Here is a 14,057-nt window from a genome sequence, read left to right as displayed (position 1 = left end):
TTTTGGAATTTCTCACAATTCTGCATAAAATTACCATAAAATGTGATCTGATCTTTGTCAAAATCACACAGATGAAAAAACAGTGTCTGCTTTAACTAAAACCACCCAAACATTTATAGGTTTTCATATTTTAATGAGGATAGAATGCAAACAATGACAGAAGGCGGAAAAACAAGTACGTGAACCATCACATTTAATATTTTGTGTCCCCCTTTTTGGCAGCAATAAATTGAATCTGACGCCCTGTAGCTGCAGGTCAGTCTGGCACATCGTTCAGGACTAATCTTGGCCCATTATTCTCTACAAAACTGCTGTAGTTCAGTCAGATTCCTGGGGTGTCTGGTATAAACCGCTGTCTTTAGGTTATGCGACAGCATCTCAATAAGGTTTCAAGTTTGGACTATGACTTGGCGACCCCAGAACGTGTATATTCTTCTGAAATCATTCTTAAATTGATTTACTTCTGTGTCATTGTCTTGTTGCAGCATCCTTCCTCTTTTTAGCTTCTACTGTCAAAGAGACTGCCTCAGGTTTTCCTGCAAAACATCCTGATAAACCTTTGAATTCATTCTTCCGTTAATGATTGCAAGTTCTCCTGGCCCTGAGGCAGCAAAACAGCCCCATATCATGATGCTCCCTCCACCATGCCTCACAGTGGGGATGAGGTCTTGATGCTCGTGAGCTGCTCCATTTTTCCTCCACACATGACGTTGTGCGTTACTCCCAAACAATTCAATTTTGGTTTCATCAATCCACAAAATATTTTGCCAAAACTTGTGGAGTGTCCAAGTGCCTTTGTGTGAACATTAACCAAGCAACAATGTTTTTTAGACAGCAGTGGCTTCCTCCGTGGAGTCCTCACATGAACGCCATTCTTGGCCATAGTTTTACATATAGTTGATGTGTGAGATATTGGACCGTGCCAGTGATTTCTGTAAGTCTTTAGCAGACACACTAGGGTTCTTTTTTACCTCTCTGGGTATTCTGGGCTGAACTCTTGCCGTCATCTTTGGTGGACGGCCACTCCTTAGGAGAGAAGCAACAGTGCCAAACTCTCTCCATTTGTATACAACTTCTCTGACTGTCGATTGCTGAACATCCAGACTTTTAGAGATGGGTTTTGTACCCTTTCCCAGCTTTATACAAATCAACAATCCTTGATTGCAGGTCTTCAGACAGCTTTTTTGACAGAGCCACGATGCATATCAGACAATGTTTCTCATCAAGACATTTCTTGTTACGAGGTGTGTTTTATAGTGGGCAGGCCAGCTTCAAACTGCTCATCAGTGATTGGGCACACACCTGACTTCAATTGTATGGTAAAAATTGGTTTCAATTGCTTTTTAAGTCTCCTTAGGCAGAGGGTTCACTTACTCATTTTTGCCCCCTTCTGTCAATGTTTGCATGCTATCCTCACTAAAATATGAAAACATAAATGTTTGGGTGGTTTTGGTTAAAGCAGACACTTTTTTCATGTGTGTGATTTTGACAAAGCTCAGCTCACATTTGATGGTGATTTTATGCAGAAATGTAAGAAATTCCAAAAGGTTTACTTTTCATACCACTGTACTAATTACACATAGCAAACAAATAAATTATAAACACATATTGGGATGATGATAATATAAACCTAATAATCTAATGAATTGGGTTCTAATGTGGTGTTTGTGTTTTGCATGCTGTTCCTGAAAAGACTGACGAGCGAGTGAGAGGTACGAAAGACTTTCACTTTTCATGTTGTTGGCGTTGGCTGCGGCGTACAGTAGCCGTGTTGTGTTCTGAAGTTCTGAAATAAATGATTAAAAACCTGATGAAGCTGGCGACTTCCTTGCCGATGTTACAATAATAATTGTCACCTTAACTTATAAGACTGGCAAACGGAGCACTGCTGTCTGATATGACATTCTCGCATGCTATTTTTCCAATAATTTGATAAATTTTGATTTATTAACCTTTTGCGCACATGCACCAATCGTTTTGAATAAAACAAGAAATGGAATCATGTTGTCCAAATGTTTTACTGCGATCAATACCTGCAATTTAAAAAAAAAAAAAAAAAGACATACAATTTTTTTTATATGTATACAACTTGCAGTATTTCCTCAAAAGAACAAAATCCGTGTTTGCCCTTCTGCATTCGACAAATGGAATATAATTTGTAATTTCGTGAGGAAAAGCGGCATGGAAAATGAATGAATGAATGAACATCATTTTGGTCACTCAGGTGGCCGGCGTATCAATCTATACCTCACATCAACACAGCCTGACAGGTTGCTATAATTTTGTCCACAAATGATCAAGGAAGTGATAAGAACAATCATCCAATCTCATCTACGTCTCATCTACATCGTGCTGAATCCATTTTTAAGAGATTCCGTCGGTTCCTCTGGCTTGATTTCGCAGTTGTAAGTTCGTCAACACACTGCTAACTTCAACCGCAACTCATGAGGTTTTTTCAAAAACGGAAGTTCGAGGCAGACATTGTCCAAGATGGCGCCGCCCATATTTCGCTCAGGAAACTCGTCTATATTTAGCACACTAGAAGGAGCCAATACGAATAATAATGCATGAAATGCTATATATAGTATGGACCATAAACCACAAAAACTAATTTTCTCGTGTGTTTTGAAAAGCTGCTGTACTTATGTTCTACTGCTGATTAATAAAGATCTGAAAAAGGTAGAATAAATCTTTTTTTCATTGAAAGAAGGGCGAATATTTTTCCATAGGGTAGAATCAATCTATAGATAATCATTGAACACACTATGTTGACAATGAAAACTTTCAGGCTAGCAGTGAATGATTTACACAATAATATTTCAAAGTTTTGTGTTGTTTGGTTAGAACAGATTAATGGCATTTCAATACATAACAATTGGGACAAAAGCTTTGCATATTCAGTTTTTGGAGTCAAGAGTCGGTCCTATAGAAATTATAATCATCTCTTCATTACATAGGGGATCACTGCTGTTGTTGTCCCAATTTATGTTATGTTTTTATTGGAAACTTGACCCGAGGTATGCACTTCGATTTTGCTTTTATTATACAACCATATCACCCAACTGTATACCAAGATGGCTGATGCTGGATAGCGGTAATGGAACAATAACAGTCGCGACGCATTCGCAGATGCATGCTATATTAGTGTTACTTCACGCACACATACACAAGCACATATAAACACACATGCAGACAAATGCCATCAGACGACAACAGGGCAAATGGGGAGGCGCCTATGGAATCTGTGGGGTCTTAGAGCTTGACGAGATACATTTAGCATAAGTGGATTAGCCTCAATCCCCCTTTTACGACAAGACAAGAGAGAGGCCACGAGGAAGACTGCTAAAAGACGGACTTGACGAGAACAAAGGGAGACGAGTGTATGTGTGTTAATGTCAGCGAGGAGCCTAATTGGGTGGTGGTGGTGTTGAAAAAAGGAAGGCAATTAGATTTGTGAAGCCAGGGGAGGTTCCACACAAGTTCGCGTCACACTTACAACATGGCAGCAACAGCAAGCGTGTGTGCGCATGTGTGTGTGTGCGGGCACGTGGGCGTGGAGCTGCGCGGCGATGCGGCGGCATATAAAATTCAGGCCCCGAGAGCTGCAGTGTTACGCGAAGACGCCACGGCAACAATTACATTGATTCACATCCTGCCCCTCCGCTGCTACCGCTGCGGTTTTTATTTCATCCCTGCAAGCCTAACGGCACTGTCGCTGCTGCCCCCCCACCAAACTCACCCCACCCCTCTTGAAAATTTGGATCAATTGACGGCACAGAGAATTTCCGGAGACACGGAGACATTTAATATGGCCTGGAAAAAAAAAAAAAAAAAAACAGGAAAGCTGATCACAAGGCTTTATGATTGAATTGGATATCGCCTCAGCCATTGGAATTTTGGCCGCAGCATGGAAGAGACAAAACAAAAAAAAAAAAACGTGCTGGGCTTATACATGCGGCACTCACCGGACACGTCTTTAGGTACACTGGCACCACTTTAATGGCATTAAATGCAAGAGCTTATGTCTGTTTAGTAACAATGTGTTGATAATAAGGCAAATAAGCCTAATCAAAACGGCTTGTGTGAAATGCAGTGCAGTCAAAATGCCGAATGTTGAACAACACAGTAAAAAAAAAAAAAAAAAAACATTTAAAAGGAGTCCAAATCCAAGGACTTTGCAATGCAGATTTGTCGGACATAAAATGCACCTTGAATTCCAAGTATCCCAATTAACAATTGTTGTTTAGTTATTGTTAAAAGTTCAAGGTGGGTCGATTTTTTTTTGTGTGTGTCTGTTAGCATACCTCGTGCAGAAAGCTTCTTGGTGTTGATGATCTTGGCGGCGTATTCCTGCCCGGAAGATTTCTTGACACATCGGCGCACCACTGAAAAAGCTCCCCTACAAATATGAGACCAAAGTCAGCACTTTAAAGCTCATTTCCATAGACATAGAGAAAACTCCAGAACCCCAGAAACTGAAATTAAAAGGTCCAAGAATGTTTTGAATCAAATGCAAACCTAACTGAAATACAAAGACTCATCATAGACTTCATAATATATTGTTGGGACACGGGGCCGATTAATAGGGGGGCTAGCTCCAGTAACTGCTGACCAAGTGTAAACACAAACAAAGAGTTTTTTACGTTGAAAATTCTTGTGAATAAATGCTTAAATCCCTGAATTCTTTATAGATATGGACGTAAAACAGTCTCGATTCATGGTTAAAAGCAAAAAAAGGGCAGATAGCATTTATTTTACATAAATATAGCGAATTATGATGCCAATGCTGTAGCGGTTAATTTCTCCCGCTGATTTTTTTCACAACGTTTCAAAATACATGCATGGTACGAAAGATATAATAATTAGCTTGAACCCTCAAACAAATCACTTATTATGAAGTCTATGGACTCATTAAAAAAAAATATATATATATAAATTGGAGGATGAAATGCAGCTTTCAAGTGTCAAAAAGTTGTTTGGAATTGGAAATGTCATTGCAGTGACTAGGAACATTGGGTGGACCATTAAGTATTGGGACTATTGTCTAGGTTAGTATATACTGTGGCGGCCAAAAGAACCTGTTAAAAGTAGTAGTAGTAGTACTTTTGAGAGGTCCAGGAACCAATCAATAGAGGGCTTTGCATCAAGCTCCACTCATCAGGTGATGGTAATGCCACTAGGGGTGTGACAAAATATCGAAATGGTGATATGTAGTGATATTCTGCATCCCAAACGGTGATCGAGACGCTCATGCCAAGAATCGAGATATCGTTTTGAAAAGGTGCCAATCATGAGAAGACAAAAAAAGAACCAACAAATTGCTACTGAAATCTTACACCATAATAGTGTCTCAGTTAACTCTGTGGCTGCCATTGACGGCGCTCGACGCCCAATCCATTAAGACTGGGAAGGGCGAACGAAAGAGCATTCACAGTCATTCATTCCGATTTTTGGGGCATTTACAGGTGGTTCCCTTGTTGAGTTTGAGTCACTGTTATTTGGAGATTTTTTTTGGAGATTCCAGGGTCACTCCCTGTTCTGTAACCCAAAATCAACATGAAGTGCCACAGAATCAACACAAAGTGACTGAAAGTCAACAGGTCACGACCTGAAATTGCCCAAAATTACCTCGTTGCCTGGCATTGGCTGCCACTGACGACCATAGAAGTGGGAGGGTCCAGTTTGAAGTGGGAGGGGTTCATTCACTGCCACCCCCCAGTTCAAATGGATTAGAAGTCTACTAGTGATAAACTTACAGCAGAAGGATGAAGAGAGCCTGTTTTTCTGTGTATTAGTTGTTTTGAAGAATGATTTCCTGACCAATGTACACTACAGTGTATCACAAAAGTGAGTACACCGCTCGCATTTCTGCAGATATTTAAGTATATCTTTTCATGGGACAACACTGACAAAATGACACTTTGACGCAATGAAAAATAATCTGTGTGCAGCTTATATAATACAGTTAATTTATTTTCCCCTCAAAATAACTCAAAATATAGCCATTAATATCTAAACCCCTGGCAACAAAAGTGAGCACACCCCCATAGAAACCATGTACATCGCTAAATGTCCAAATTGAGTACTGCTTGTCATTTTCTCATCAAAATGTCATGTGACTCGTTACAGGAGTGCTGTCAGCATTACTGCAGAGATTGAGATGGGGGGGTCAGCCTGTTAGTGCTCAGACCATACGCCCCACTCTACATCAAATTGGTGTGCATGGCTGTCACCCCAGGAGGAGGCCTCTTCTGAAGACTGTACACAAGAAAGCCCGCCCGTCTCATCAGACCATAGGACATGGCTCCAGTAATCCATGTGCTTTGTTGACATGTCTTCAGCAAACTGTTTGCGGGCTTTCTTGTGTATAAGCTGCACACAGACTATTCATTGACTTTTCATTCAGACTTTTCATAGTGTCAAAGTGTCATTTTGTCAGTGTTGTCCCATGAAAAGATATACTGTAATTTTCGGACTATAAGCTGCTACTTTTTTCCTTTATTTTGACTCCTGCGGCTTATAGTCCAGTGCGGCTTATTTGTTTATTTATTTCGATTAATAGGTAACACTATTTGACAGCACCGTCATAAGACTATCATAATTATGACATGACACTATCATGGGCATTACTGAATGCTTATGGCAGATGTCATTAAGTGTCATCCGGAAAATTATGTCACTAACTCCATTTATGTCCGGCTCTTTTACATACATTCAAAAGTGAGATAATTTGCCTGATAACACTAAATGACATCTGTTATAAGCATTCATTAATGCTCATGATAGTGCCATGTCATAATTGTCATTGTCTAATGACAGTCTTATGGCACCACAGTCCAACAAAGTGTTACAAAGTACCATAACTAGCAATTAATGAAACAACTGGAACAGTCACTGAAGAAATAATCGGCACAGAACATGAATTTTGATTATTTACATCTGTAGCGCTGCAATGCATACTAGGAGGCATGTTGGACAAAGACAGTGTCGGCAGCAGAGGCTGACTGTTTCCCCCAAGGGAGCAGGGATGGCCAAATGAAGCTTCTTGAAGCAATGACGCTTTGCAGCCAATTGGTTCAGAGCTTCATGGTGGTTCATTTGGTTTTATGACAGTCGTATGATGCTGCTGTCAAATAACGTGTTACCGGTTGATATCTTTTGGTGTAAATATCCCATAATACAGTGAGAACCGCTGCAGCTTATAGTCCAGAGCGGCTTATCTATGAACAAATATCATTTTCGGGCCAAATTTGGTGGGTTGCGTCTTATAGACAGGTGAGCCTTATAGTGCGAAAATTACGGTTCTTAAATATCTGCAGAAATGCGAGGGGTGTACTCACTTTTGTGATACATTGTATCAATATTTGTTGTATCGCCATATCGTGAGATCATCGTTATCGTGAGCTTTGTATCGCAAATCGTATCGTGAGGTGCTAAGAGGTTCCTACTCCTAATTGAGACTTGATATAATGCCTCAAAATAGCACGAGTCAGGCATTTTACAGTGCATTTGTACTGCAAGAACTTCACTTCAGAACAAAGATTTTGAGAAATAATCCTCACTTTCACGAGAAAAGTTTCTGCATGTTCAAGTTTGAACATGTGGAAGAAGGCTCCGAGTGCTCCTGACACATACTTTAAAGACTTCACCCACGCATTCACCTGTAAAATTTGAAACCAGAGTTTAACAGCATCCCATGCCTGGCCTATTGTCTAAGTTTTGTTTTGGGGTAATAAACGGGGCCAAAATAAGACCCTGTTAGAGGAAGCTGGACTTTCTCAATGAGTCTGGAAACCTTTGGAGTAGGACATTGAGTACCAGGAATTTAACAGGAGATAGGAATTCCAAGAAGGCTGTATGAAAATCCCAACTAAAATCTTAAATCTTGCTCTGCTGAAATATATTGGGAACAATGGAAGTCCACTGAGTGAGGTACATTGAGTACCAGGAATCACAACAAGGGATCAACGTCTTTGGATCATTGGAACTCATGTCCAGATGTAGACCCCAAATAATTTACCTGGGCTAAAAGAATTTTTTGGGCGATTGTAAGGCATGTAGCTCTGCTTTATAGGTACCAAAACCAAGGTACCTTGGTGGAAGGATGCCATAAAGATGATGGTTTACAATTCTTCACCTACTAAACAATTTTCCTGTTAGAGGTGCTTGTTGACTCTTCTTTGACAAACTATGCTTAAATATTCTTGAGCTGTATGTAATACTAAATCAGGGCCAAAATGTGATCCATGCTCAGATACGAGGTACCTTTTCGAGAAGTGTAAGGAGGGTATCTTCAGTTCCAGTAATTACAATTATACCAAGAACCTATCAAGACCTTGTCTAAATTTAGGCTTACAGCAGGGTCAAGAAAAAACCAAGAAGGTATTATGTAGTATCTTGAAGTAAGGATACCAAAGACTAGATATTCTTCAACAACAAGAAAATAATGACTCCTGCTTGTAGTTGCTAGGGTCAAAGTCAGAACCCCATCCTCAACGTAAGCCAACTACCACCCACAACAAGCAACATTGTTCAAGTTTTATTCTGGGGTAAAAACTTATACTTGTTGGAGACATGGAAACCTCAACAATGAGGTAACTTTTTAGGTAGTATTTTTAAAGGTCCAGGAACCAATCAACAAATAGCACTACATCCAACTCAAGAGACAAGTTCAGTGTATTTGTGTTGTCTGGATTTTTTTGTTCTAAAAAACCCTACAGGAAGAATTTTTTAAACCAATGAAGTATGGCATCTGTCACTTTCAGAAAATACACATAAATTACCTAGAACACAAGGACAAATTTACCAAGGTAATTTATCATGGCCAAAGGAAGACTCTTGGTCACTGCCCTTCATCATCTGCCACCATGGTGGAGTCTCAACTAGTGTTGCACTGATCCCGATATTAGTAATGGTACAGATACAGCATTAAATTACATCATCGGTATGAGTAGGTACTACGCAATAATGGGCCGAGGCTGCATAATATGTACTTTTCAAGATCTACATGCCAAATGCTGGTCACTATACCAAAAATGGCCAGCAGCAATCCGAACCCACCATTATAAAAGGAGTGCTTGTCGCCCTTCCAAAGATAATGGACGTCCTATCATGAGGTGTCCAATCATCCTTCTGCTGTAAATGTAAATGAGTATCACTCGTAGACATGCAATCCATTTGAAAATGGAGGGCGGCAGCAAATTAACGTTTGTTCATTCAAAGCTAACCCTACCACTTTAAATGGATTAAACGTCAAGTGGCGTCAGTGACAATGAGTTAAACAGTGTCTGATCAAGCAATGATAGCGATTACAATGGTACCTCTACATATGAAGTTAATTCGTTCCAGGACCTTGTTTGTAAGTCGAAATGGCCGTATGTCAAGCAGGTTTTTCCCATAAGAATACATTATAATTCGACTAATTCGTTCCACAGCCCAAAAACCTGCACTCAATCCTTAATAAATACTATTAGTACTATTGCATATAGCAAGTACACAGAGAAAAACAAATAAATTATAAAAATCGGAATGATAATGTAATAAAAGTAACAATTATAATAATACCTGTAATAATGTAAAAAAAAAACACGTGGCTGACCTGACAGAGAGAGAGGTTTTTACTTTCACTTATCATGTTCTGTTGTTGGCGTCAGCTGCGGCGGACAGTAGGCGTGTTGTGTTGCACAAGTTCTGAAATAAATGATTAAAAACCTGACGAAGCTGGCGGTTTCTTTGGCGATGTTACAATAATAATAATTGTCACCCCAACTTATAAAGACTGACGAATGGAGGTCGCGGAAGGACTGTTGAGATCGTAGACATTCTATGGCCGTATTGTTGAGCCAGTTCACGGACGCGCAAACCACGCTCATATTTCTCTATAATTTCCATCTTCATTTCAATGGTAAGTGTCACCTTTTTCAATTATTTCACCACCTGAACTAACATTCTTGAAACCCATGTTGATTTCTCTCTCAAGAAAATCTGCCGTTCATCCGTCTTGCGGGTAAACGAAGAAATTGCGGCACTGTCATAAATCGTCGTATTTTGAGCATGTTGTCGGACGTAGAAAGAAATGGCGAGTCAAATTTTAAGTCGGATGTCGAAAAGATCGTGTGTCGAAGTGATCGTATGTCGAGGAACCACTGTACTTCATATTCAAGTGAGTATGCAGTAATTTTCTATTATTAACATAACATATATATGGCGGAAAACACAGACAAGACTGAAAAAGCAGTTTCTGCTCTTGCACCCCTCTTTAAAATAAACTGCTAAATTTTAAGCCAAAAGAGCTGTTGTGTTTGATAGAACAATATGTCTATGCGCTGCAATAGCAGATTCATGGCACAGTAAGCCCCCGAACTATTTTTAATTTGTCCGTTTTACCCTGGAAACTCCCAATTACAGACGTCGCGCAACCGCTTTTGTTTCAACCCAGCCATAAAAAGAAGGTAATTAATTATATTTATTATTCAAAATGTCATTTTTAGCTTTGAATCATTAATTGATGTCTAATATTTCGTTTAAAAAAAAAAAAAAAAACGACTTTAAAAAATTATTCACTCAACTTTTAAACAAATTAAATCACAATGAAAAAAATGGTGTCTGTAAAAAAGTCACGGATATCTACCTCATAACTACTGCTCAATTGTATCTTTGTTACCGTCGCATTTTCTCCGATATGTTAGATTATAAATATTCGTTCCACACAAAGAAAAATTGAAAAAAAAAAAAAAAAACGTTTAAAAGGGTAAATATATGAAAAAGAAAATCTTGGCCACTCCTTACTTAATGTCTGCGATTTCTGCATGGCGACCCCGGTTATATTACCATGTTTCACCCGTAAAATCCCCCAAAAATCCAGCTGTGGCCATTCAGAGATGTGTCTTGACACTCAGTGATACATGCTACATGGAATTTTTGGATTGAAACAAGGTAAATGCGCGATAATATCTCGTTAAAGTCATGGCGTCTGTAATTCTGCTCTCGCGTGCTCTCACCTGCGGATAAGGTTTTGCTGTTTAATTTTTAAATTTTTTTTTTTAAATGCCCTCCTGTTCAAAATGTTTCTTCCCCCAGAAAATTGAGATTTTAAGCTTTCCAAATGATGTACCACACACGCATATCGGACAATTTTGAAATTTGGACAAATTGGGGGTCTCAGAGCGGAACTTCAAATCACCTGAGTGTTTTCCGCCATATATATTTTTTAAACATGGTATCGGCATTGGCCAATACCACATAGCCAGGTGTTGGATTCAGTATCAGGAGCCCCAAAAAATTGTAAAGCTGCAACACACGTCTCAACCCTCATTCTGAACTCAACTCCTGCTAAAAGGGCTCTCGTCGACTTGACGCAAGAATTCAGCCACTCCGCACCGCTGCGGTGAACTGAACCAGACCTCTCAGTGGAAACATGACCTAATATCCGGTCAGGTCATGAACTACACAACCCCACAACCAAATAGTTTTGACTAATCTTCGACAGACACGCAACTACAATGTTCCAGATGGAATTACATTTGTCACAATCACACAGGCAGCGGTTTATTCTACACAAGGTACCAGATAGTACATTTCACAGTCTACCACAATGCTCTTCTGCGCCATCATTTTCCAGAAGACCATCACCTCCTGCGCAAGCACTCTGTTAGAATGGGTGGGGGCTCCTGGCGACCTGTCACTCCATGAGAGCGTCCGCCAGTGCCGCCGCACTCAGCTCCCCACCACCAGCACTCTCCTCTCGCTTTCAATTATTTAGCAGCAAACGAGAGGTGACGGCTGACAAGAGGCTCCACGTAAAGTGACTTGACATTAATGACCGATGGCGGAAAATATGCATTAGGGGTGGGGGGAGAAAGGGGGAAAAAAATTAAAAGATAGGAGTGAGTGGTCAGCGTTGATGGAGAGTCAATATTCGACATCTTTATTAAAGGCAAGGCTGATGCTGCGTTTAGTAGGCTTGGGGGTGGTGATGATGATGATGAGGAGGAGGCTGATGATGAAACAGCAGCGGTTGTGATGTCGTCATCAAAATACCGAGGAAAAGCACGTCACTGCCTCGTAACGTGCGCGCGGTTATTGGGGAATGAAAATGTGAGCCACCACGAGGCGTTCACGGGCCGAGCCAGGGGGTGAGCAGCTGGTGCGTGGGGCGTTACGGCGCAAACATTAATAAAAGCGGCCGGGACCGCATGACTTCCTCATTAGGTGATCCAGGGCTATGTAACGTTACTCAACACGGGAGCACAAATCATCTGCAGCTGCTCAACGGGGGTGGGCGGGTGGTTGTGGGGGGTGGGAGGCGAAAAAAAAAAAAACAGAAGAAGCGGTTGGCCTTGCGAGTACAGCCTCCGGACGAGGGAGCCCGTGCGGAGCTGTCAAGAAGACGCCGTGGGCCAGGGGTGGTGGTGTAGTGGGGTGGGGGGGGAATGTCAGCGGCAGAAGGGGGCTCTGCGAGGGCACAAAATGGTGGTTGGGTTGAAGTTCAGGAATTATTCGGAGAGTTAAAAAATAAAACGCCCAATTGACGTGCGGCTAAACGGCTAGTAGAGCACCGAGATAGCTCAGCGAGGCTGGTGGCCGAACACAAGCACTCTCGAGCGGCTAGCCCTTAGCTGCTTCCATAAGCGAGAGCAAGCGCTCTCGATAGTGAGATATGTGCAAAGTCCTTATCAAAGCAACTCGAAAAGGTTAGCCAGCAGACCGGGCAGCTTTGCGATAAAGTGAGGCGAGGTTGTTGCGGGGGTGGGGAACTGGAAGAGAAAGAAACACGGTGCGTTTTTTTGTGTATGTGTGTGCGCCGCTTACTTCCCAAGCTCCTCGTACAGCTGGTACTCGTCAGTGAACCGGGTGGACGTAGCGGTGGTCGCCATGGTTGGTGCCGTGAGGGGCGAGCCCGAGCCTCGGGGGAAGGGGGGTACGACGGCGGCTGGCTCTCCGTACGGGGGTCCGATCGAGAGGTGCGTAGCCTAGCCTTCCGACACAAGCGAAGTGACAGGCAGGCAAGTCTGAAGAGCAGAGCCGAGCACACGCACACGCGGAAAGGGAGGGGCTGGCGAGAGGAGGAGTGACGGATGTGGCGCGTGCGAGTGAGTGGAGTGGAGCGGAGGAGTTCTCGCGAGATGTAGTGAAAGAAATCACACACACACACCCCTCGAAAAAAAAAACGTTCGGGTCCATGTGAGCGGGTTTTTAATTATATTATTATTTTTAAAAAAAAATACAACCCCCCCCCCCAGCATTTTTAATGTTGTAATAAATGCTGATAATAGACTGTTTCACCTCATGTTACCACACCACAAATACACTGCTGGCCAAAAGTATTGGCACCCCTGCAATTCTGTCAGAGAATGCTCAATTTCTCCCAGAAAATGATTGCAATTACAAATGCTCTGCGAGTAGTATCTTCATTTATTTTGCTTGCAATAAAAAAAAAAAAACACAAAAGAGGATGGGGGGAAAAAATTAAATCATTATCATTTCACACAAAACTGGGCCAGACAAAAGTATTGGCACCCTTTGAAAAAGCATGTGATACATCTCTAATTTGTGTAATTAACAGCACCAGTTACCAGTGTTGTTAATCTTACTGAAAAAAAGTAATTAATTATAGTTACAAATTACTTCTCCCAAAATGTAATCGCGTTAGTAACTCAATTACATGAATGTAAGAGTAATCAGTTACTTGGCAAAGTAATTGGTGATAATTACTTTTTTTTTTTTCCTCAAAAAAAAAAAAAAAAAAAAAAAACATTGGCCACACTATGTGAAGTTTTTTGTGAAGGTTTTTGGTACAATTGGCCCGAGCCCAATTCTTTACCCTAATTTACCCTTTACCCTGAATCAACTGTTAAAAGTTGTTAAAATTGCTCCCATTATTGCATTAGTTCCCTTCTCTCTACTTCCGACATATGAAAGTTTTAAAACTGTTTCATCATTTAAAGATAGATTCAAGTCAAGATTTTGCCGATTTAGAAGTATTTTAGATAAAGTTACTTGGGTTCGCTAGGAAGGTTCTCTACAACAGAGCCGTCCTAAAAAGTCTACTGCTTTAA

At 41.0% G+C, this 14,057-nt stretch overlaps 1 protein-coding gene across 13 annotated transcripts in view; it reads right to left on the bottom strand.

Annotated features, from left to right (window-relative positions):
• The window catches only part of LOC130909155 (calcium/calmodulin-dependent protein kinase type II subunit gamma), a 67,537-nt gene extending 54,478 nt beyond the window's left edge, over window positions 1-13,059 (bottom strand). For 5 of the 13 annotated variants that reach the window (XM_057825284.1, XM_057825288.1, XM_057825291.1 and 2 more), the window contains exons 1-2: window positions 12,811-13,059; window positions 4,305-4,399 (exon numbers count right to left, since the gene is read on the bottom strand). In XM_057825284.1, coding sequence (XP_057681267.1) covers window positions 4,305-4,399; window positions 12,811-12,875 — 160 coding nt within the window. In that variant the 5' untranslated portion in view covers window positions 12,876-13,059. The remainder of the gene's footprint in view (window positions 1-4,304; window positions 4,400-12,810) is intronic. The other 8 variants (XM_057825292.1, XM_057825295.1, XM_057825297.1 and 5 more) reach the window with 2 other exon arrangements.
• Window positions 13,060-14,057: the final 998 nt, after the last annotated feature.

Source organism: Corythoichthys intestinalis, chromosome 21 (genome assembly GCF_030265065.1).
Source record: "Corythoichthys intestinalis isolate RoL2023-P3 chromosome 21, ASM3026506v1, whole genome shotgun sequence".
NCBI lineage: Eukaryota > Metazoa > Chordata > Actinopteri > Syngnathiformes > Syngnathidae > Corythoichthys > Corythoichthys intestinalis.
The sequence above is the reverse complement of the archived record's forward strand: the minus strand, read 5'-3'. Positions and strand labels throughout refer to the sequence as shown.